General features: G+C 38.4%; 1 protein-coding gene across 1 annotated transcript in view; it reads right to left on the minus strand.

The window, feature by feature from the left end:
• LOC120861897 (microsomal triglyceride transfer protein) overlaps positions 1 to 25,118 on the minus strand; it is a 47,110-nt gene that overhangs the window by 17,181 nt on the left and 4,811 nt on the right. Inside the window, exons 3-13 of the mRNA XM_040237800.1 lie at positions 21,501 to 21,608; positions 19,026 to 19,142; positions 18,596 to 18,735; positions 16,395 to 16,545; positions 13,722 to 13,879; positions 8,408 to 8,576; positions 7,324 to 7,431; positions 4,129 to 4,341; positions 2,104 to 2,315; positions 291 to 388; positions 67 to 188 (exon numbers count right to left, since the gene is read on the minus strand). Of these exons, the coding sequence (XP_040093734.1) occupies positions 67 to 188; positions 291 to 388; positions 2,104 to 2,315; positions 4,129 to 4,341; positions 7,324 to 7,431; positions 8,408 to 8,576; positions 13,722 to 13,879; positions 16,395 to 16,545; positions 18,596 to 18,735; positions 19,026 to 19,142; positions 21,501 to 21,608 (1,596 nt within the window). The remainder of the gene's footprint in view (positions 1 to 66; positions 189 to 290; positions 389 to 2,103; positions 2,316 to 4,128; positions 4,342 to 7,323; positions 7,432 to 8,407; positions 8,577 to 13,721; positions 13,880 to 16,394; positions 16,546 to 18,595; positions 18,736 to 19,025; positions 19,143 to 21,500; positions 21,609 to 25,118) is intronic.

The raw sequence follows: 25,118 nt of genomic DNA on the forward strand, positions 1-25,118 counted from the left end.
TTTTATCCTACTTCACACTAACTGCTTACATAGTCAAATAAGCAAAATTAATGAAAAATGAGATACCTGGATACCATGAAGAGGAGTTTTCTCAATATACTGAAAGATGTTCAGGTTACTTCTCCTTAGAATGCCAGAACCAGAGTAAAGAATGTCAAGGCTGTAAGTAGATGCCGAATGGGAAGTCCCTAATGACACCAACAAAAAAAATCCACAAATTTAACAACAGTCACAGCAACACTGAGCAGGGCATGGGGCAGGGAGGGAGAGCCCCTTTCTGGGTTACGTACGTTCTACGTAGCCAGTATATGCAGAGGAGGACCCACTCTTGGAGAAACGATCGTAATTATGAGCGACCATTTCCTTCAGAACTTGACGGACCATTTTGCTGTAACACAAAAAAGGAAAAAGCTGCATTGTGGTGGCTGTTTCCCAAGTCAGATTTGGAAGGAACCCAAATCCTCAGTGGAAAAAAGAAGGGGCCAAATTTTCCTCGTGCCACTCCAAGACTAGGGAGGTGCCAGCTGGAGTGTCAGCATCAGGATGAGGGTTTTCCCCTTCATTCCTCAGATATCTGAAGTTTAGTTTGGTATCAAAATGACAGCAAGGTGAGGACACCCAACTATGAGATGGTTGAAGCTGAGTGATGGACACAACTCAGAAGTGGAAAACAACATGTTCTTTGAATCACTGTGGTTCTATTGTCAAATAGTATATACTTTTAAGGAAAATTGTACCAAACTGGAGAGGCTGCCCAATCTTTCTTTAAATGTTTTCCTATACCCTCTAGTGTTGTCTAATATTCAATTAAAGGGACACTTCACAAGGGACTTCTCTGGTGGTGCAACAGTTAGGACTTCATGAGCTTCCACCATAAGGGACACGGGTTCGATCCCTGGTCAGGAAACTAAGATCTCACAAACCACTCAGCATGGCCGTAAAAAAAGAAAAGAAACATCTCAGTAAAATGCAATGTGTGTGCCAAGTTACTTCAGTTGTGTCTGACTCTTTGTAACCCTATGGACTAGAGCACACCAGGCTCCTCTGTCCATGGAATTCTCCAGGGAAGAACACTGGAGTGGGTTGCCATGCCCTTCTCCAGGGGATTTTCCCAATCCAGGGATTGAAACCATGTCTCTTTCATCTGCATTGGCAGGCAGGTTCTTTACCACTAGCACCCTCTGGGAAGCCTGAGCGTCTCTTTCTAAGTAAGCTTACCCTTCTAAGGGAGAGGCTATGGACTTCAGTATCCTTGGGCTTCCCGGTAGCTCAGCTGGTAAAGAATCTGCCCGCAGTATGGGAGACCTGGGATACCTGGGTTTGATCCCTGGGTTGGGAAGATCCCCTGGAGAAGGGAAAGGCTACCCACTCTAGTATTCTGGCCTGGAGAATTCCATGGACTGTATAGTACCTGGGGTCCCAAAGAGTTGGATACGACCAAGAGACTTTCACTTTTTTTTTTCTCTATCTTATTTACTTATCTAATTAGTGTTGAGATATTGCCATTCCTGACTACTTAACATTAATTGCATCAGTAATAATAAAATTTAAACAGCACAGCAAAAAAAGAAAATAATCCACCAAAGAAATCCATACCTAGGTCTGATGTAGAACATTATTGAGAGGAAGAAGAAGAATGTTGCCTTACAGGGTTCACCCCAGAATCACTAGGTGATATGATTTTAGCATAGAGAAGAAAAGGTAAAGAGCAGTCCTCAAATACTCATAGGGACTGCATATGAGTGAGTGATTAGCTCTCTCTGCTTTGCTCCAGGGATGAAGTCAGGCCGAGAGAAGATTTCAGTCCTACTGAAAATGTAGTTGGATTTTAAAACATCACTAACATTTGGCAATATGATATTACCAGACCGAACAGAAGACCTAGAGTGAAAAAAAACTATATCCAGAGTTCCAAATCATAGTGCCAAGGCAAAGTTTAATCTGGCCTGCTAAATACTTCTCTTATGGGAAATTTGGCAAACTCTTTGGTTTTATGCAACATAACCCAGCATAAAGACCACACCATTATTATTAGCCACATGTGTATCACATCATTATACAAGCAAGCTCGGATAAGCAGAGAGAGGGGGCGCTGTTCCCTACCTTGCAGGCATTTCAAAACGTAGGATGTCTTGGACAACGGAGAGCATGTATTTATTCATTTCTTTGGGAAGTTCCCCAATAGAGATCAGGATGTTTTTTACTTCCATGTAGGATGGATTGTTTTTTAAAATGATGGCAGCTGCAGTAGTACGCACAGTTTTTTCATGTATTTTACGATTCTGGTGGTATATCCTGTTCATAGTCTTCTTTACCTGTAGGCAAGATGTTCAAGCTTGGTTAGCTCACATCTCATTTCATGAATTGATACCATGGCAGGAAGAGTTCATGCTCATAAAAATAGACACGTGCCTGTATATTTCTTACATTTCTTTGCACTTAGGGTGGGGCCATAGTTCTGGCTAATAGTCTGTAAGCAGAATTTCTGCGGGTGACTTCTGGGCTGAGGCAGCTAAGAGCTGATATATCTTATCCTGCTCTTTACTCTACTACTATAGTGAGTTCATGGCCACATTTTCCCTTAGCATGGATTAGCCATAGCATGGATGAGAAGCTGAGATGTGAGAAACTGAGATTTCTGAGTCTTGATTGCTATGCAGCATATCATAGTATTACCTAACAAACAGATTTTTCAAAGGTACTACTGCTACACGGCAAAGGGCCTCTAGAGAGAGATGACTATATGAACCTATATTCCTTACAATGAAGTGCCTCAGAATTTTCCATATTTTTAAAATTAATAGACTATTTTTTAGAGAAATCTTAGGTTCACAGAAAAACTGAGCTGCAGGTATAGTGCTCCTATATACCTCCTGATCTCCATCCCTTCCCACTCCCCCTTCCACACAACCTCCCCTCTGTCAACATCCTGAATCTCAGTGGTATGTGTATTACATTTGATGAACCTACACTGATATATCATTATCATCCAAAGGCCATAGGTTATAATAGAGGATTTTCTTCTTTTTTTTTAATCTTTTTTACAAAATGTTAATACTGAAGAAAATTCATCAAAATAATTACATCCTGTGGCAACAACTAATTTCATTAGTCACTAGCATCACCTAACAATAGAGGTTCTATACTAGGTATTTATAAATGTTTCTTTCAATTCTACTCCCCTCTGCCTTGTTCTCTCTCTCAAATGTTGACCTTGTTCTCAAATACATAGGAATTAAGATACTCATCAAAACAAAAACAACTAAGAAGAGACTGAGCCAGAATCTCTCTCTAAGTCTGTCTGTCTCAAACACTCATGACCCTAATTATCACACTTCACAGCCTATCAACAAATGTAGCTGCAAACTTAGAACATCATTCTGAGCAGGCAGTTTATCTTATACTTTGTAAACATTCTCTGTCCTAAAAAATTTTTTAATTTGGATGGCTTCCTGAATGGTCACACTTAAGCCAGGTTACTCCCATGTCAAACAATTTAAGAGCATCTTAAAACTTATGTGTGTGTGTGTATGTGTGTGTGTCTATGTGTGTTAATTGCTCAGTCATGTCTGATTCTGCAACCCCATGGACTGTAACCCATCAGGTTCCTCTTGTCTGCGAGATTTCCCAGGCAACAATACTGGAGTGGTTAGCCATTTCCTTCTCCAGGGGGATCTTCCCTACCCAGGGATCAAACCTGGGTCTCCTGCATTGCAGGCAGATTCTTTACCATCTGAGCCACCAGGGAAATAAAGATATTTCAGAGAAGAATTTGTTTCTTAAAGTAAAAGAAGGTGCTTCAATATTTATGCTTCAGGATATAGGACAATATCTACTCAAAATGTGAGGCTACTTCAGAACCGACTTAAATCCAATTGAAGTTATTTCTAAACAGGAAAAAGAGATTCTTAGTTTAGGGTGGGAAATAGGGTGACTTGAGAGAAGTTTGCAACCCACTCCAGTGTTCTTGCCTGGAGAATCCCAGGGACAGGGGAGCCTGGTGGGCTGCTGTTTATGGGGTCGCACAGAGTTGGACACGACTGAAGTGACTTAGCAGCAGCGGCAGCATGATTAGGCATGCTTTTGTTCCCCTTTTGTGAAGGTTGCTAATATTCTTGGAGAACTTACCTCATCAGTTATGAAAGGGACATCGTATCTCTGGAGTGTGGTGGCAGCGAGGTGGCTGATGGGCCCTTCTCCCATCTCCATGTACTTCAGAAGGAGCGGGATGCCTTCTGGAAGCCGGGCATTCTTCAGAGCCAGCAGGTACATCATGATGTCCTCTTTTTTCTCTGCTTTCTCAAGTCCTGCCAAGATTAACCTCCTGGCTTCTACCACTCCCTAAAAGAACACATTCTACGTCAGACACATGTGTAACCACACATGAAACAAAGCCTGGGTAAGACTGGCTTCACTCTTGTGTCCAAGACAACAGCCTCAAGTTTTACAGCTTTTGCACTGGTTGCTTGACTGAGGCATGCAATGAAAATGAGAAAGTAAAGCTTGATAAAGGTATTGTTGTTATTTTTTAAATACATACATTAACATATCTGCAAGAAGCAATGAGTATAATTAACAATGGGCATATTTACTTTTAAACACATGTATAAAATCATTTTTTAAATTCCCTTGTAATCGATTATTCCTAGAATTACCCATTCATTGAAATTCTAAAATAATGGTTAGAAGGTACCTAACTGGTGGCACTCACCTTTTCTTTTGGATTAACTATGGTGAAAGCACCTAGGACTCAACTGTAAGGTCTTGTTCTAACTGTTTAAAGAGTACTCATTTCCACTCAATTCCAAATTTCATTAATGCTGACATACTGTTCAAAAAACCTTTCTTGAATGCCTTCTGTGTAGCAGGTACTTTGGAAACATATTCTTTAATCAGGAAAGGCCTTTTGTTTTCTGGCCTAGAAACTATTAACTAATAAGTTAATAGTTTAATGGAAAAGCAAATTAGAAATAGGCTCTATTTAACCTTTGTTACTAGGTATGTTTTAGGGGCTTCAGGTACACACACACACACACACACACACACACGGGAGAGATGGGGGGTAGTGACCCTCAAAGAGAATGAAGATGCTGAAGTTTAAATGTAATAAAGAAGTCCTATTTCTCAACTATCAGACTGAACTCTAAAAACCCAAAAGTTTGATAACATACATTGTTATTGAGCCTATTGGGAAATAGGCATCCTAGTGGGAACCTAAAATGTTACAATTCCCATGGAAGATAATTTGGCAAAAGCTAACAGATCTGCATTTTGATCCAGTACCCTAGCCCTGAAGCTATAGCTCCAAAAATCAGAGAAAATGTGCCCAAGATTATCCATTTAAATATTATTTCTAAAGAGCAAAAACAGTGGACATCACCTAATGACCATACATGGGAGAATAAACTGTGGTGCCTCAGTTTAACACACAATGGAGTACTAGGCAGCTGTAAAACGAAGGAGAGAGATCTCTGTGAACCAGTATGGGCTGATTTCCAGAATATGTTGTTAAGTGGAAACAATAAGATATACAGACGTTTACAGTTTGTGTAAGAAAAAAGGAATAAGAATGTGTGTGTACACCTGCTTACTGTTGCAAAAAGAAACAGGAAAGAGAACCCAAACTAATGATACCACTTATGTAGAAAAAGTAGTTAAGAATGGGTGGAAGGGTAGGAAAGGGAATGAGACCTCTTTGAGAATATTTTTTAAATCAAGTTTTGACTTTCAAATCATGTTCCTATTTCATATATTCAAGAAATAAGATGAAGTTAACAAGGATGTAAGGATGCTAAAGTTGAATTCAAACAAAATCTAATGAACATGAATAAATTTCAGATTAATAACATAACTGAATGAAAGAGAATAAAAAAGAATTAACCCAAGTAATGTTTGAGCATAGTACTCTGATTATATACCTTTAGTGTAATATATTCTAAAGACAAAAAGATTGTGAAGTCTTGAACTTTACTTAAGATTGTTTTTTGTAGTGATATTCGTGTAACAATTCCAAAGCTATTTTGTGCATGCTTTAGGATTGAGCAAATGAATCACAGTATCAATGTTCTTGAGAACCAAGGTCCTCATTGTGGGAGAAGGAAGATATAATTATGGAATGATAGAAGGAGAGAAAGAACCCTGTAGAACTGGATTAGAATTAGAGGTAGCAGTATGAACTCACAATTTAATAAATATAAATACATGTATTTTGTCCATTGTAAAAGCCTAGATGCAATGGCCTTCAAGTAATGAGGAGTAAAAGTCTTTAGGGGTAAAACATCAGATGCATGCAACTTACTCTCAAAGGGTTCAACCAAAATAATATAAAATGAAATAAGATAATTCAAATAGGATAATACATTAACAACTGTCAAATTTAGATGAATCAGGTATACAAATATTCATGAAATTGTGCTATTCTGACAACTTTTTCATAGGTCTGAATTTTTTTTCAAATATAAATTTGGGGGAGAAAAGAAATTAGGATGCAGTGAGATCAAAATGTAAGCAAAAACACATATTAATAGGAAACAGAAATAGAAGTAAAATTCTGACTGAAAGCTGGTTATATACTAAACATGGATGGAGAAAAGATTATATTTGTATATATTTAACATCTTTAACCTATTTGCCTTACAGAAAGATGAATTGAGTTTGATATTAATTCATTTAGATTTTCCATATTTAGTTGTACTTAAAAGTGAATGTTTTATCATAATTTAATGAGGAAGATGTTAAAATTGATAGTCTACTCAGGCAAATGGAGAAGCTTTGAGGAAATTAAATTAAAAATAAAATACAAAGTTCTAAAGTAGTTAGAAGTAACAAATTTCTCCCATAAAAACTCAAAAACTGCAAACCATACTTACTATAGATAACAGTCTGCTCTAGGAGGTAGCCTTAGAATCTACTATCGAAGAACAAGAACTTCACCATATATACATATATACATCATTCAAAGTTGAGTACAGTACACAGTGGGTACTCAATAAATATTTCTTGATGAGGGATTCTTGGACTATTCACTTTCAGCAAGCATGTAATGAACTTTACCTATGTACCAGGCACCATTTTAAGCAATTGGTGTGGAATAAACAGAGATCCATTTCTGCAGTGAACTTATATTTCAGTGGGAGACAGAATAAATAATCCATGTAATAATTAACTGAATTATAAAGTATGTCCAACAGCAATAATTGCCATGCAAATAGTGAAAACAGAGTAGGGTGAGAGGAATTAGGAACACCAGTCGTGAGCACGCAAGTGTTAAATATGATGGTTTGGAGATATGTATACAGTGCCTGAGATTGGATTTGCACTTACTTTCAGTTTGCAGCCTTCATTCTGACACAGCTTCCTGACAAGGGCCCCGATGATGATCATAACAGATTCTCTGATGTCATTGCTTCCAAAAGAACCTTTGAACTTACTCTATTAGCCAAACAGGGATAAAACAGATTACCAAAACATTTAAACATTTTCATGGAATATTTTTCAGTAAGAAACAAAGTAGCCAAAGCCTAAAGAAATTGTTTCCATATTTCTAGATTGCAAACTCTGATTTTTGCTTTGGGGACACTCAAATTCACTATCTAGCTTTGAACTGAAGAGTTGGTAAAGTCTTTCTAGGTATTTTTAACATGGATCTGTGAATTCCTGAGAGGCTTATGGATTATATTCACTGCATCAGTAAATCAAAAAAATGGTCTGTAAAATTGTATGTGTGGGTAATGAGGGACTTCACTAATGCTATCAGATTATCAAACAAGCCTATTTTCCAAAAAGACTATGAATTATTCCCCTAAATCATAAGTGAATAAGTACACTTTCTGTTTTTAAACCTTGGGTCCAAGAGAACTCTAGCTTTTGCTTCCAATATAATTTTTCAGTATCAGAAGAATTATATGTATTGGGTTGGTGAAGGTTCATTGGGGCTTTTCAGTAATAATGTATTGAAAATCCCAAAGGAACTTTTTGGCCAACCTAATACATAACATATAATAATTATATGTTATACAATGTACTATACATTAAATAGCACGAAGATTTTTGAAGTCAAAATAAATCTTTTAAAGTCAAATTGTGAAGTAGAACCAAGACTGAAATTGAAATTTTTTCCTATGTCACATTACATGATAGGTGAATATAATCTTTAAATTTCCATAAAACATAGCTTAAGTTATCCAGAGGAATTGCAAAGAAGACACTATGTGAAATATTCTACTTTGTGAAATAATCTACTGTACAATTAATGATTAATGAAAGAAAACAGTCTAATAGAATTCAAATATGAATAATCAGAAGGTCTAGTTTCAGCCTTTATTTTGATGCTGGCAACTTTTAATTACTGCTTAGATTCTGAAGATCAGCTGAGAGCTTTAATTTTGGCAGTGTCCATCTGACTTACAATGAGGGCTCTCAGGAGTTCTTCATCGGGATGTGAGGCAAATGCACAGGCATAGAGAAACCTTTCCTGGAGGATAACGCTCTTGGCGCTTTTGAAATCCAGAAAGTCCAAAATGGCATCTAATGAGTCTGGTGTCTGAGCAGAGGTGACAGCATCCACTAGCTGGGGTCTACAACAGAAAACATAGTCATATATATCAATCTTTAGGGTGCTTAATAAATTATTTTGAATTGCTACCATTCATAGACCCCATTGGTTTGAGTTTCCTAAAGAAGTGAAAATTTTTTATTTAAACAAAAAAAAGTGATGGCTTTCTCTGAAAGACACGACCCCATTTTATTTTAAGCCTCTCTCTTAACTCCCTTCTTTCTCACTCAATGTACCCTCAGAATACACAGATTAATTTTACTGTATTACCCTAAGCCAAATATAATTTGGAGGTTTGTAAATAAAATAATAATAATAATATTACAAATTAGGTTAAAATTCTTTTCTCCATAATTAATATATAAAAGCTATGGTCTCTCAAATCAATTCTTTTTCTAATTAGCTTTGCAACTATATACATTTCTTAAATGCATAACTAAGGTAGTATCATTCAGTGGAAAGATGGGACATTCTTTTAACTTTCATTTATATCCAAGAAAGAGATTTCTGCTCATTTTTTTAAAAAATAAAAAGCACCATGGTACAGTTCAAGTATGGACTTCCCAGGTGGTGCTAGTGGTAAAGAAGCTGCCTGCCAGTGCAGGAGAGGTAAGAGAGGTGGGTTTCACCGTGGGTCAGGAAGATCCCCTGGAGGAGGGCATGGCAACCCACCCCAGTATTCTTGCCTGGAGAATCCCACGGACAGAGGAGCCTGGTGGGCTACGGTCCACAGAATCACAAAGCATCAGACACAACAAGCGATTTAGCGTGCACATAAGCATAGTTCAAGTTCAATCACAACAATTAGTTGAGAATAGAGTGAAACTTCTACAGGAAAGTGCTAGGTACATAGTCTCCTCATCAAGAATCCCTGATTGGTTGAGTCTTGGGATGATAATATTTCTGAAACTAGTTGCTATACTAATGAACATAAGATGTCTGTATATATTTCATTCCACATCTACATAACAAATACATACATGTATTTAATGCACTAGATATATATATACATATTTTTAAAAACATATTCTTGTACTATACCATTTTGGCCCTAACAAAAACTCATGGAATGGAGCAGACTGAGAGAGAGAGATAATACTTCTTAAGTGTTATTATTGCAAACACTCCACTAGCTATTTTAGGTATGCAACCTTTTTTCCAAATTGGGAAAGGAGTACATCAAGGCTGTATATTGTCACCCTGCTTATTTAACGTGTATGCAGAGTACATCATGAGAAATGCCGGGCTGGAGGAAGCACAAGCTGGAATCAAGATTGCCAGGAGAAATATCAATAACCTCAGATATGCAGATGACACCACCCTTATGGCAGACAGTGAAGAAGAACTAAAGAGCCTCTTGATGAAAGTGAAAGAGGAGAGTGAAAAAGTTGGCTTAAAACTCAACATTCAAAATACTGAGATCATGGCATCTGGCCCCATCACTTCATGGCAAACAGATGGGGAAGCAGTGGAAAAAGTGACAGATTTTATTTTCTTGGGCTCCAAAATCACTGCAGATGGTGACTGCAGTCATGAAATTAAAAGACGCTTGCTCCTTGGAAGAAAAGCTATGACCAGCCTAAATAGCATATTAAAAAGTAGAGACATTAATTTGCCAACAAAGGTCCATCTAGTCAAAGCTATGGCTTTTCCAGTAGTCATGTACGTATGTGAGAGTTGGACCATAAAGAAAGCTGAGCACCAAAGAATTGATGCTTTTGAACTGTGGCATTGGAGAAGACACTTGAGAGATCCTTGGACTGCAAGGAGATCCAACCAGTCCATCCTAAAGAAATCACTCCTGAATATTCATTGGAAGGACTGATGCTGAAGCTGAAACTCCCATAATTTGGCCACCTGATGCGAAGAACTGACTCAATGGAAAAGACCCTGATGCTGGGAAAGATTGAAGGCAGGAAGAGAAGGGGATGATAGAGAATGAGATGGTTGGATGGTTGATGGCATCACCAACTCAATGGACACAAGTTTGAGCAAGCTCTGGTAGCTAGCAAAGGACAGGGAAGCTGGCATGCAGCAGTCCATGGGGTCACAAAGAGTTGGACATGACTGAGTGACTGAATTGAATGGACCCTCTTTTTGCTTTATCTTCTTCATCTGTAACATGGGGCTATAAAGAGCAGTTATTTTAGGGTTGTCAAGAGGATTAAATCACATGATCTATGTAAAACACTTAGAATAGTGCTTGGCACATTGTAAATACTCAATAAATATATGCTGTTATTAATACCATCAGCTCACTGAACATCTCTGTCAGTTTAATACTAATATTCTCCCTATACATAAGGAAACAAACTCAGAGATATCAAATCATTTGTTCAAGGTCCCATGGCTGGTAAAAATAGAGCTAGGATTGGAACTCAGTTTTTTCTGACTCTGGAATACATGGGTCTTAATTACAGTGTTTTCTAAAGTGTTTTCATGTAACACTAATCCTACAAAATGCTTTAAGAAGAGGGATTTTCAAGGTCATGTAAGTTTGGAATATATTTAAGGAAACTTATATGTAATATTGCCAACAAAGTTCCGTCTAGTCAAGGCTATGGTTTTTCCAGTGGTCATGTATGGATGTGAGAGTTGGACTGTGAAGAAAGCTGAGTGCCGAAGAACTGATGCTTCTGAACTGTGGTGTTGGAGAAGACTCTTGATAGTCCCTTGGACTGCAAAGAGATCCAACCAGTCCATTCTAAAGGAGATCAGTCCTGGGTGTTCTTTGGAAAGACTGATGCTAAAGCTGAAACTCCAATACTTTGGCCACCTCATGCGAAGAGCTGACTCATTGGAAAAGACTGATGCTGGGAGGGTTTGGGGGCAGGAGGAAAAGGGGACGACAGGATGAGACGGCATCACCGACTCGATGGACATGAGTTTGAGTGAACTCTGGGAGTTGGTGATGGACAGACAGAAAGGCCTGGCGTGCTGCAATTCATGGGATCACAAAGAGTCAGACATGACTGAGTGACTGAACTGAACTGAACTGAATATCTTTTCAAGATTGCCGGGTGAAATATCAATCATCTCAGATATGCAGATGACACCACCCGTATGTCAGAAAGTGAAGAGGAACTAAAACGCCTCTTGATGAAAGTGAAAGAGGAAAGCGAAAAAGTTGGCTTAAAGCTCAACATTCAGAAAATGAAGATCATGGCATCTGGTCCCATCACTTCATGGGAAATAGATGGGGAAACAGTGGAGACAGTGTCAGACTTTTTTGGGGGGCTCCAAAATTACTGCAGATGGTTACTGCTGCCATGAAATTAAAAGACGCTTACTCCTTGGAAGGAAAGTTATGACCAACCTAGATAGCATATTAAAAAGCAGAGAAATTACTTTGCCAACAAAGGTCCGTCTAGTCAAGGCTATATAGTTTTTCCAGTGTTCATGTATGGATGTGATAGTTGGACTGTGAAGAAAGCTGAGCGCCAAATAATTGATGCTTTTGAACTGTAGTGTTGGAGAAGACTCTTGAGAGTCCCTTGGACTGCAAGGAGGTCCAACCATCCTAAAGGAGATCAGTCCTGGGTTTTCTTTGGAAGGACTGATGCTAAAGCTGAAATTCCAGTACTTTGGCTACCTCATGAGAAGAGTTGACTCATTGGAAACGACTCTGATGCTGGGAGGGATTGGGGGCAGGAGGAGAAGGGGACGACAGAGGATGAGATGGCTGGATAGCATCACTGACTCGATGGACACGAGTTTGAGTGAACTCTGGGAGTTGGTGATGGACAGGGAGGTCTGGCATGCTGTGATTCATGGGGTCGCAAAGAGTCAGACATGACTGAGCAACTTAACTGAACTGAACAGAATATCTTTTCTACTATACAATGTTACATGTCTATTCCCTATGATATGATACAATATTGAAAATATTAGGTAAATAACCTGGTTTAGAAAATACATCATGCAATCATACAAATTATTGCCACCATAAGATTTTTAGGATACAAATAAGTCTAAGGTTTAGTGTAATCTCTCTAAGTTAACAGCCAAATTTTGCACTGTTTTTGTCAGTAATTTTTTTTTTGACAAAAAGATAAGTCACTCTAAAATATATCCTTAAGTTCTATGATTAAAACAGAGTCTGAGAATTTATAATTTTGCATATATTTAACTCAGTTTAAATGTTTATTTTTGAAGACAGTATCCAACTAACTAGTAGTTAGTCATATGGAATTCATATCAATTTTTTAATCCCCTAAGTCAAGTCAATAACAGTACAATCAAGAATAAACAATCTTCTCAGGAAAAAAGCTGAATTTTCTTATTCTTGAGTAATCAAGTCCTTTGAACTCAGTGACCACTGACTGTTGCTGTTGTATGTTTGTGGGAAGGGGTGTAACTTGGCCATTTTATACTTTTGACTATTAATGGCTAGTTTCCACTGTTTGTCAAACTAATTGAGCCATGTTCTATATCATCAATTAGGATAATTAGTGTTAAACAGTTGCATTTGTAGTTGCAGATAAATTTTGTTTTACAGACCCAAACACTTCTATTTAGAAAGTGTATTTGTATTGGTATTTACAACGTAAGTTTGAGAATTGTCAACTCTCTTTATTGTGGATGCAATATAAGGCACTCTTCCACTGAATACTCAAATGATGTACATATTTCTTTTCTCTGGATTCTTTTGGCTGTTTATCTCAGTTCTCAATTTTCTCTTCAAAACAAGGCTTCTATGAGAATCATCACTGTATCTTTAAGGAAAGCTCATTTTTAATAGAAAAAAATCATACTGTTTTTTTTTTTTTGTTTGTTTTCATAATCAATTCTGAACTCTTTCTGAGTGTCAATTAATAGCTCTGGTAACATAATTTCAGCAGAGTGTGGCAGCACCTGCACCGTAGTATCACATCAAAGTTCTACCTTCCCCCTATCTATGTACCAATCTAGACCTGATTTACACTCATGAACAAAATGTTCAAAATAAAATGTTCGCTCTGAGTCACTGCTGAAAACTTGCATTTCTGGCCAAATAACCATTGAGTTACTGCACTGAGGTATAACTGTTCAATGCAAATGTGAAATAGCAAAATAACTGATTGGAAGGTGAGGCACCCGATTAAAAAGGGATCTTTACCTGCTTAATAAACAGCAATCCAGAAACATTTTCTTATAGACAACCCCAGGAAATGTTCAGGGAACTTACAGTACTTCCTTGTTTTCTGTCTTTAGAATTTGGAGGATCTCTTCTTTCTTTGCCATCCTGAGGTGCTTGATGAAGGCCAGGAAGCTTCTGACAGCCTCAGCCTTGGAGAGGTTGTCAGGTTGCAGGTGTTTTCTGATGGACTGCCAGTGCTCTGAGAGCTGCAAAACATGGCCGCGGGCCCAGACCACACTCATAATTCTGAACATCTGTGTTTATAAAGAATGTTCTCTCCAGAAATAAATTTTTCCTTGTATCCGACAAGCAAAAGAAACTCTTTGTATCTTACCTCCATATATCTGACTGCCCCTGCCCCTGTCACATTCCTGTGACTCTCAGAGGCAAATACAGAGGCCTGCTGACCAGTGCACAAGTCCTCTCAAGAGGACGCTTTTTGTCAATTAGAACTTAGCTCAAATGACCTCAAGATTCTGGGCATATAGGTCATTCCATGGTTACACAAGGGAATTACATCTGAGGCCAGGCTTTGACTACCATAGTGAAATTATGTCGAATTTTCATTAACAGGCTATTTTGTTGGGAAAAATCATCAGAACTGCTGAAGAATTGTATCATATTTCTTATTAACTGAAACCTTATTGAAAACCAGTTTTTATAATAATTTGATCTCCCTATTCTCTTTATTTTATGGTTTGGATGAAATACTAGTAATAGTAAAACATCTTGCTGAGATCTGAACTGTTCATTTCATATTTCTGTGTTAAGTAGAGTGGCATTTAGATAAAGGTAATACTCATATACACTACTGTTATGCTGCTGTGGTTTTAAAAATTGTAAATAGTTCTAACCAATAACATCTTTTGGCTTAGAAAAAAGTTCAAAACCTTAGTTTTCATAGTGTACCACTTCTCCCCTAGTTGTAAAAAAAAATGTGTTAAATCCCATTAGTGACCGGAGAAGGGGACGACAGAGGATGAGATGGCTGGATGGCATCACTGACTTGATGGACACGAGTTTGAGTGAACTCCGGGAATTGGTGATGGACAGGGAGGCCTGGCGTGCTGCAATTCATGGGGTCGCAGAGTCCTACACGACTGAGCGACTGAAATGAACTGAACTGAACTGAACTGAACTCTTAACTCTGCATAATCTACGTGCTACCAGTTTTTAAATTATTCATTCCTTCCAATAACAACAGATACATATTTTGCTCTTTTCAAATCCCTTTTGGTTATCTAATCTTAAGAGGATAGTCAAAAAAATATTCCAGTTGTACTTAGCTAGATTTACTGGGTTGTTTCTGAAGGCAGAGATCACATCAGTGTTAAGTCAGAATTTTTTTCTTTAAAGAGTTGCAATGGTGACATTATACTGACATTGAATAAGCAAACCAAAGACATAAACCTTTCCTATAATAATGGAGAAATAGTTTTGAGAAATCTTAGATGGCTCATAATATTTGATAACTATGGGGAGAGAAATTAACAGAATAAGAAAAGATCATTGGTTTCATTAGTCACCTTTCTAAATAATTTCCATCTCATATGACATTAGCAAATGACACTGGAACATTAGATAATTTGTGGGGAAAAAAGAAGAAACAAGGTTTGAGAACAATTAGTTTTGTCTCATTTTGTTTTCCCCTTCACTCAATTTTGATATATTTGAGAAACTAATAAGGAATTAGTGCCTTGCACTTTAAGCAAATTCTAGTATTAGCTCTTGATGATTCCACTTTTTTGAACACTAATAACGGCCAAGGGAAGAGCCTGAAGCCAAGGGTTAAGTATTAGGAAATGGTGGAACCCAGAGTCACATCTGTGGCCGTAAATCACAACTGATTTATGCAACAAAAGAAATTATTCTTTATTAGAGTAAAAATATTACACACACACTCACAAATACATACAGATACACTCACACCTGCACACACACAGACACACATACTCACACACTTAGCCTTGGGTTAGTCTTGTGTGCTCATTTCTGGCTGTAACAGTAGTGGAGGTAGGGGTGTGGTAAATAAGTGTTCCTGATTTAGGTGAAGAGCTTGGTATCCATTTCTAGTCCTCCTAGCAGCTCTCAGAAAACTGAGCTCAGTAAAACATTTCACCTGTGGACATATTACTGTGTGTATGCTCAGTTGGTTCAGTTGTGTCCTACTCTTTGCAACCCCATGGGCTTTTGTCCACCAGGCTTCTCTGTCCATGGGATTTCCCAGGCATGAATACTGGAGTAGGTTGCCATGTCTTCGTCCAGGGGATCTTCCCAACCCAGTGATCCAACTCATATCTCTTGCATCTTCTGTATTGCATCATCTGTGGATTCTTTACCCACTGAGCCACCTGGGAAGTCTGGACATATTACTCCTGAGAGGCAGAACTTTCAGGATTCAGGCCACTGTCTATGCTCTCAATGCTGTATGCTTCCCCTAACTTCATCAGGCTTATCCCCACTGCATTCTGAGGTCTGCTTTGAGGAAGCTGCCTTCAAGTCATAATATTTTTTATTTGAACTAAGTGGACGTGGTAGTCGTTTGTTAATTATTATGGCATATTATTAGGCTACTGCCATTATAACTCAGTGGTGCTGGGTGTTCTGTGTAAACTTTCCTTATAAATTAACTGAAGCTTCCACTGGAGACAAAGGGAAAACAGAATTGTAGGCCATGATTATTCCATGATTTGGCCACACAGTGCTGTGGCTCACACTTACAGAGGGGCATCCTTTGCACTTGCTCTGGAAGACCTGGCCCACAATGGGAATTGCCGTGTACTTCGAATCGACTGCTTTAATGATGGCTGCAACCTGCTTTCCCGGCTTCAGTCCCAGGCTTGCTTCTGTGGTTTTCAGCTCCAGTTTCTGCCTGCATAACCAAGGAAGAGAAATATCACATCAGCAGCCTTCTTTTGAGTGAACAAGTGATTAATTGTCATTCTTTTGGCAAACAAGATACTAATGTATTCAAGTTCTGTAAGGCCATGTCTTTCAAACTGAGAGATCTCCAGCAGTAACAGAAATCTCAAGATAATTCTGAAACTTTTCTGGAGCAACAATTTTATTCAAAGCTTTGAAAGTTTAAGCCTGGGATTTCAAAATATTATGACAAGAGACTACAGGAAAGAAAATTTGCCTGGATACTGAGCAAGATATATGATGTCACCTCTTTGGGCTTTAGCCCAGCTCTCTGAAAAATGATATCTTCAGGACAACCACATGTCACTTACTAAGACAATTAGGAAATCTTGTTTTCCAAATATGGCCTCAATAATCCGATATGCCCTTTCAGTAGCTTGCCTCTCTCCCTTCAAAAGGTAGAGTCTACATCCCTCTCCTTAAACCTGAGCAGGACTCTGTGACTGCCAGGACTTGTAGAGAACAGTAGAAGTTTCAATATATGGCTTGTAAGGCTAAGTCCTTTTATGTTGGAGAAGACTCTTGAGAGTCCCTTGGATTGCAAGATCAAACCAGTCAATCTTAAGAGAAATCAACCCAAAATACTCATTGGAAAGATAGATGCTGAAGCTGAAACTCCAGTATTTTTGTCGTCTGATGTGAACAGCTGACTCATCGCTAAAGTCCCTGATGCTGCAAAAGATTGAGGGCAGAAGGAGAAGAGGGCATCAGAGGATGAGGTGGCTGAATGGCATCACTGATGCAATGGACATGAACTTGGGCAAACTTCAGGAGATGGTGAGGGACAGAGAGGCCTGGCGTATTGCAATCAATGGGGTCACAAAGAGTCAGACACGACTGGGTGGCTGAACAGCAATGTCACAAAAGGGAATTCAGCTTTCATCTGGCATGCTAGCAGCACATACCTTCTTACCATGTAAGAAGTCTGGCTACTGAAGCTACCATGTTGAGAGGCCACATGGAGATAAAGAGAGATGCATGAGGAGCCTAATGTGAATCTCCAGCCCAGACTCTAGATAGGTGAGGGAGCAGCCTGTGAACCAGCTCTGCAACTGCACAGCACACACCAAGCAAGGCATGCCTAGCAGGATCAAGGCAAGCGTCACGATTATGAGAGAAAATAATAAAGTGATTGCTGCTTTTTATACTACTAAGTTTGGAGTGGTGTGTTATAGAACAATGGAATCCCGATAAACCTAAATTTAAAATATTAGTTTTATATGAAAACAAGATGGATGTAGTACAAAGCAGAATGCAAGGTTCTAATTCAGAGGAGACTTCAATAAAATTTCAAACATTTGTGGTTTGAGGCATTTCTACCAAGATTTTAACCATTTACCTCTGACATTAGGGTTACTTCAGAAGAAATATTTGAGAAATAATAGCAGAAGATATAACTTACATTTAATGCTAGGATGTGTTATTCTAAAGTAAAATCTGAAAGTAAGACATACTCTTAGATTTGAAATTCTAGTCCTTTAGCCTGTGAGAACTATTCTGACCAGAGAAATTTTCTCAAATTGAAATAACAGTTTTGAATATGTAAGTACTATAAATCGCAGCAAAAATTCTGTCATATCACTTTACAGTGGAACATTTTTGTGTTTATTAACAACAATGACAAAAAAATAATCTTGAGGAGAGAACACACAAATGCCACTTTTTAAATCTAAACATTAAAAGCATTTAATAGAGAAATCAGAAAATAAATAAGAATGAATCAAAGTGTTTGCCTTTTTAAAATTTAGATTCTATTCAATAAACTATTTTTAATGAAGTCCTATTTTAAAACATTAAGTATTTATTTCATGCCACATACTATTATACATAATATGAAAAATAAAGATGAACAAGACATAATCATTGTTCTAAAGGAGCTCACAGTCAAAATGAGGAAGCAATAAATTATTAATTTATGTGCATGTATATATATGTATATATATTTTTAAATTTTAATAATACATTAAAGAACAGTAAAGAAAATTTAAGCATTATCTTACCTCGATACTATTTTGCCTGCTATTGATTGTAGAAAATTCAGCCTCAAAGCATGTATCTCTTCTGAGAGCACAGCTACAACAAAGCTGTCTTCTATCTTATAGGTAGTGACAGATGTGGCTTTCGAAGTGACACCCAAGACCTAAATAAATAAATGTGGTTGTAACAAGCAATCAGCTTTTTATCTTTGAATCAAGCCAAATAGCAAATTATCTTTTCATCTTCATAAGAATGCTCCCTTCATATTCCTTCAACACACAAGCCTACAATACATTAAGATAAATCCATTCATTTGATATTATATAATACTATACCCTAAACTAAAAATTACAAGTGTTCCCAAATTATATTGCTGCTTTATTCACCTATTATTGCTGAATCATCTCTGCAAAAAGAACTTGGTTGCCTCAAAGAAAGTGATAGCGAGCATACCTGATGTCGGGTCGTAAATCCAGCCCTCTCTATTTTGCATGAATCCAAAGCCTTAATTTTGGTCACTTTGTCTTGGTGAGCCTGGTAGGTCACTTTACAATCTCCAGAGATGTCTACCTAAAAAGAAAAGCCAAAATACAATGTTTCAGATGGGATTCTCACATGAACCATTTGAATTCCAGTGGCAAGTAGCTTAAAAATTGGGGTTCTAATACGCATTGCAGGACTCCTTTCTCTGACAAGATAGGAAGACAGAAGAATTCAGTGTTTCCCACAGCATGTGGATTCCTTTCCATCCTCTTTGAGTCTTATGAGCACATTCTTATTGCCCCAGGAATAATAAATGATTTCCTACTTCTCTCTAATGTCTAATAGGAATTGGACAAATGGCCTCAGTTCAGTTCAGTTCAGTTCAGTTGCTCAGTCACGTTCGACTCTGCAACCCCATGGACTGCAGTAGGCCAGGCTTCCCTGTCCATCACCAATTCCTGGAACTTACTCAGACTCATGTCCATTGAATCAGTGATGCCATCCAACCATCTCATCTTCTGTCATCCCCTTCTCCTCCCGCCTTCAATCTTTCCCAGTATCGGGGTCTTTTCAAATGAGTCAGTTCTTTGCATCAAGCCAAAGTTTTGCAGTTTCAGCATCAGCATCAGTCCTTCCAATGAATATTCAGGACTGGTTTCCTCTAGGATTGACTGGTTGGATCTCCTTGCTGTCCTAGGGACTCTCAAGAGTCTTCTCCAACACCACAGTTCAAAAGCATCAATTCTTTGACGCTCAGCTTTCTTTATAGTCCAACTCTCACATCCATACATGACTACTGGAAAAATCATAGCTTTGACTAGACAGACCTTGTGGGCAAAGTGATGTCTCTGCTTTTTAATATGCTGTCTAGATTGGTCATAACTTTTCTTCCAAGGAGAAAGCATCTTTTAATTTCATGGCTGCAGTCACCATCTGCAGTGATTTTGGAACCCCAAAAAATGACCTAGTCATAATCAAAATCTCTCAAATGGGTAATTATGGGGTGAGGGGAGTTGACTTTCAATACTATGTGTAGGCTGTGTGTGTGTGTGTATGTGTGTGTCTACATGCAAACACACACATGCTTTGATGAGCTAAGTCCTTTAAAACCTGTGGCATTAATTCAGCTCACTATAAGGCACATGAATAATTTGAATGTAGGCAAATACATCTCAATACTGACTCTGTATAGCTTCTCTGAGGTGTCCCTTTGGGCTCTACAAGCCAGTCTTTCTACCCTCAGTCTTTTCAGCAAGCTAACCAACATTCTCTTAGGCCAGCCTTGCCATCAGATTTTCTTACCAGCTCATGAACTGGCTGAATTCAGACAAGAAAACTTGGACTCAGCTCTGCTTTAGATATAATACTTGGGGAGCCACTAAACTTCTGTCATTTAACCTTTGTTTTCATCTATTAGATGGAAGGGTTCATATAGACTAGTAGTTTCTCAAACTGACTGCACCTACATTAGCTGAGAAAACTATTAAAATATAGATGCTAATCTACTGAACCAGAATCTCTACAGTAAATCCAGGGAATCTTTATTTTTATAACTTCCCTGTGGCATAGGGATGTACAGTGAGGTCACTGGAATGTTCTCCAAGGTTTTTTGGGTCTCTATTGTTCAGCCATGAAATTAAAAGATGCTTGCTCCTTGGAAGAAAAGTTATGACCAATCTAGACAGCATATTAAAAAGCAGAGACATCACTTTGCCAACAAAGGTCTGTCTAGTCAAGGCTATGGTTTTTCCAGTGGTCATGTATGGATGTGAGAGTTGGACTATAAAGAAAGCTGAGTGCTGAAGAATTGATGCTTTTGACCTGTGGTGTTGGAGAAGACTCTTGAGACTCCCTTGGATAGCAAGGAGATCCAACCAGTCAATCCTAAAGGAAATCAGTCCTGAATATTCATTGGAAGGACTGATGCTGATGCTGAAACTGCAAAACTTTGGCCACCTGATGCGAAGAACTGACCATTTGAAAAGACCCTGATGCTGGGAAAGATTGAAGGTGGGAGGAGAAGGGGATGACAGAGGATGAGATGGTTGGATGGCATCACCAACTTAATGGGCATGAGTTTGAGTAAGCTCCAGAAGTTGGTGATGGACAGGGAGGCCTGGTGTGCTGAAGTCCATGGGGTCACAAAGAGTTAGACACGACTGAGCAACTGAACTGAACTGAACTGATCATTCAGTCATTCTACAGGTCTCCTTAGTATAACTGATTCTAATTTCTTTTCCCCTGTATTCAAATACAAATTGGGGTAAAGGACAATTTGTTTCATATGTAAATGAGACAACTACCCAACTCACCTTTTCTAATCATTACCATAGGAGTAAATTTTTTTTTTTTTACTGAATTTCTCCAAATAGAAACCCGTATAAACAATTTTAGTAACTATATTAACAAATAAGATTCTAGATGCTTAATAATATTACTAAGTACCTCATTGGTAGTTCCAGAGCTTAACTGCATCTGAAATAGGCTAGCCAGGCCTCTCTTGAGATTTTCTATGGCTGCTGGTTCATTTTGATATGAGTAGAACTCTTTGATCTAGGTAAAAAAAGAATAAACATAAATAGAGCATAAATGGATCATTTATGAGACTTGGTTAAATAAATAGCAGGAAAGGTTAGATTCTCACCCCTATCAATCCTGGGAGAAAGAGATCTGTTAGTTCAAAGCTGGGACTTCATTTTTTGTGAAAAGAAGCCATTTATATTTCAAAAAGCTAGACCACCAAAATATGACATTTCAGGAGGCTGATAATGAAGGCTTTGGCTATGATGGTAATAACACAGAAAAGGAAAAAGAGTACTGATACAGGATAGGGTTTCTGTGAAAACAAGGATTGCCCAAGAAAGAGAAATCAGGAACATTCTCTTCAAGCATGTCAACATATTCCCTACCTGTAATTCTGCTTGGAACAAAAATTAACCAATGTTTGGACTTTCCCGGTGGCCCAGTGGTTAGGAACCTGCCTGCCAACGCAGGGGACATGGGTTTGATTCCTGATCCAAGAAGATCCCACATGCTGCAGAATAACTAAGCTGGAGTGCCACAACTACTGCTCACATGTGACAACCTATGCGCTTAAAGCCCATGCTCCGCAACAAAAGAAGCCGCCACAATGAGGAACCTGCCCCTCAAGGAAGAGCAGCCCCTGAAGCTAGAGAATTCCTGCTCAGCGCAGCGAAGACAAAAATCAAGTCTTCATCACAGTCAAAAGTGTATAAACAGAATTTTAAAAAACTAATCAATTTTCAAAGTAACCACAGAAATAGATTCTTGTAGAGAATGGCAATCACCATGCTTGTGAATCCGGAGACAGCACGGCCTCTAAGGGCTATGATAAGGGCCCACACGTGGCCAAAATGCCCATGGACAAAATTCCACAAGGCTGATGTTGTTTGGCTCTCCAGAGCATTCCTGTTGGCCTTGGGTATGAGGAGACACAGAAGGTTGGAAGATTTGAGGTTTACGGTGCTAACACTGCATGGCCTGCTACAGGCACTGCTTTGAGTTTCTCTTCAGAAAGCAGGAAAAAGGCTAGAATGAGGAAGGGGACTGTGATTTGGCTGCATTAGTAAAAGCCTTATCTTAGCTTTGTTTCATCCTTGACATTTACAGGCACAGAGACGATAACTATGTCTCATACCATTTTGATCATTTAGTTCATGTTTAAGAAACAAGGATAAAAATACAAAGAATTTTCTGGAAAGCAGGCTGTCATTTTTTACCCTGTATTGACTTCAAACATATCACATGATTTAGAAATGGAGAGGATGGATATAGCTTCCCTATAAAAATTCCCAAGGTTTATGGTAATTATAGATGCATATCTACCAGAAATATCCTGAATGCCTTCTTATTTCTCTTTAAAACCAACCATGACTTCTCAAGTAAAACTGAAAGCTCGCTCATTATGCAATAAATTCAATTGATACCAATCTGAACAATTTAGTGTACATGAAAACTCCCTCATACTTTATATGAAAATACTTTGCCTGAAAATTCAAACAAGTACCTCAAATTTTCTATTTTTATTTTCTACATATACTCTGCCTTAGGGACAGATTTACCGGGTACTTTATCCGGCAATCAATTTTAGTCATTACACTGGATGAACCTATAAATGTTGGGATTGTGTTTGTCCAGGTTAAAAGGGAACTGGAATAGTGACCTCAACGTCTGGAAATCCACGGTATCATATTCTCAAACAAATCACTGACAATTTCTCAGAACCAAGGTTGAGTTTCTGATGTTCTATTTTGTAAACTAGGCTTTCTTACCTTTGAGGAATTAGAGTGTAACTTTCCTTGCAAATATTTGGGAGAACTTAATCTCCAAATATCAGGACTATTAAAGGATCCTAACTGGATTTCTTGAGCCCATACACAGTCAGAAGGGCTCACTGGTAGCAATATGCACATGCCTACGGTCTGGGACATTTTTGGCCTGAGCCTTAAATACCTCAGAAAGTGAGAGGATCCATTAACTAGGAAAAATACTTGTACTACCATCAGATCAGTACCCTCAGTTTGCTTTCAAGCTATAAAATATGTCTGAATTGCTTATAAAGTTTTCCCTAAAATTTCAGAAACCCAGTTGACAGATTTAATCTTCATATATAAGGTTATATACTCTCCTCCTACTCCTTCTTCTGATCTTGACTGCTATATCCCTAAGAAAACAGTGTGACAGACTTTTTTTCCTGGCAGGCTGAACAACACAAAGTGTGAGACAGAAAATTCTTTTTCATTCCGCCTATTAGTTTTTATTGTCTCCATAGAACTAGAAAAGATGACAAGTCTCTTTTTCCTTTTGTATGCCCGCTAACCTTTGGGACCTAAATTCCCTCCCTTCAGTTGCAGACCACTGAGACCCATGTAGACCACTGAGACCCAGAGGGAAGGCAGCACTTGTGTCCCTACTAGCTACATGTAAAAACTGTCAGAATAAAGTGGTAATTAAGAAATAATAAAGTCAGAACTTTGAAGTTTAATCCATGAGGCTGACACAATCTTAAATTCATTATTTCACAACAGGAACTGAGTGAGTTTTATTATATTCAGGCCATAAATCTGATTACTTCATTCCGTTCTGAAATGAGCTCTGAATATCCAAGAGCACAGGACTCTTATCTAAATTCACAGTCCCTGAAGCTTCCAAAGAGCAGTATAGTCACAAAGTAAGCCATCAACCCAAGGAAACTAAACACAGAGGAATAAGGGTGGGTTGTGACGAAGGAGATGCAGCGCTTCTTCTGGCCAAATTTTGAGGGCCAATTTCCCCTAGAAATCAGTAGGGATTATTCATATTTTTTAAAGAAAAAAATGCTTCTATACATTCCTTCAATTTACACATTCATTACGAAAAAGAGAAAGCAAAACTTCATTAACCTACCAAAGAGCAAAACTAAACCAAAAGGATCACAGCAAACAGAGATTAGTCACTTTCTTTGGTCTGCTTAGCTGAAGCTATTTATGTCTCTTTCATATGTACTTAAGAAAGAGCATAGCTAGGAAATGGTACCTTGTAAAACAGACAAGTGAAGAAATACACAAAGAGTTAGGAGGCTTTCAAGGTGTCATTTTTCTTTTGGAGGTTGGGGCTCAGACGGTAAAGCGTCTGTCTACAGTGTGAGAGACCTGGGTTTGATCCCTGGGTTGGGAAGATTCCCTGGAGAAGGAAATGGCAACCCACTCCAGTACTTCTTCCCTTGAAAATCCCATGGGTGGAGGAGCTTGGTGCAGGCCACTATCCATGGGGTTATAAAGAGTCAGACACGACTGAGTGACTTCACTTTCACTTTCACAGGAGCGACGCTGCCAGATTCAGAGAGCAAATCAATGCCTAGGGACAACAAAATTGAAGGGCAGACTCAGCAGCCACGTGATTAATTCAGTCAATACTGAGTGAAAACCAGAAATAGAAATCTGGTAATATTCCAGTTAATTGAATTAGCATTTCAGGCCAAAAAAGAATCCATGTGGTAACGAGGCGTCTTTTGCATGTCAGTCTTAAGTAGAAAACTGTCACGTTTCCAACTTAATTTGTAAA

This window comes from Oryx dammah, unplaced genomic scaffold (genome assembly GCF_014754425.2).
Source record: "Oryx dammah isolate SB20612 unplaced genomic scaffold, SCBI_Odam_1.1 HiC_scaffold_3, whole genome shotgun sequence".
In the NCBI taxonomy this organism is placed as follows: domain Eukaryota; kingdom Metazoa; phylum Chordata; class Mammalia; order Artiodactyla; family Bovidae; genus Oryx; species Oryx dammah.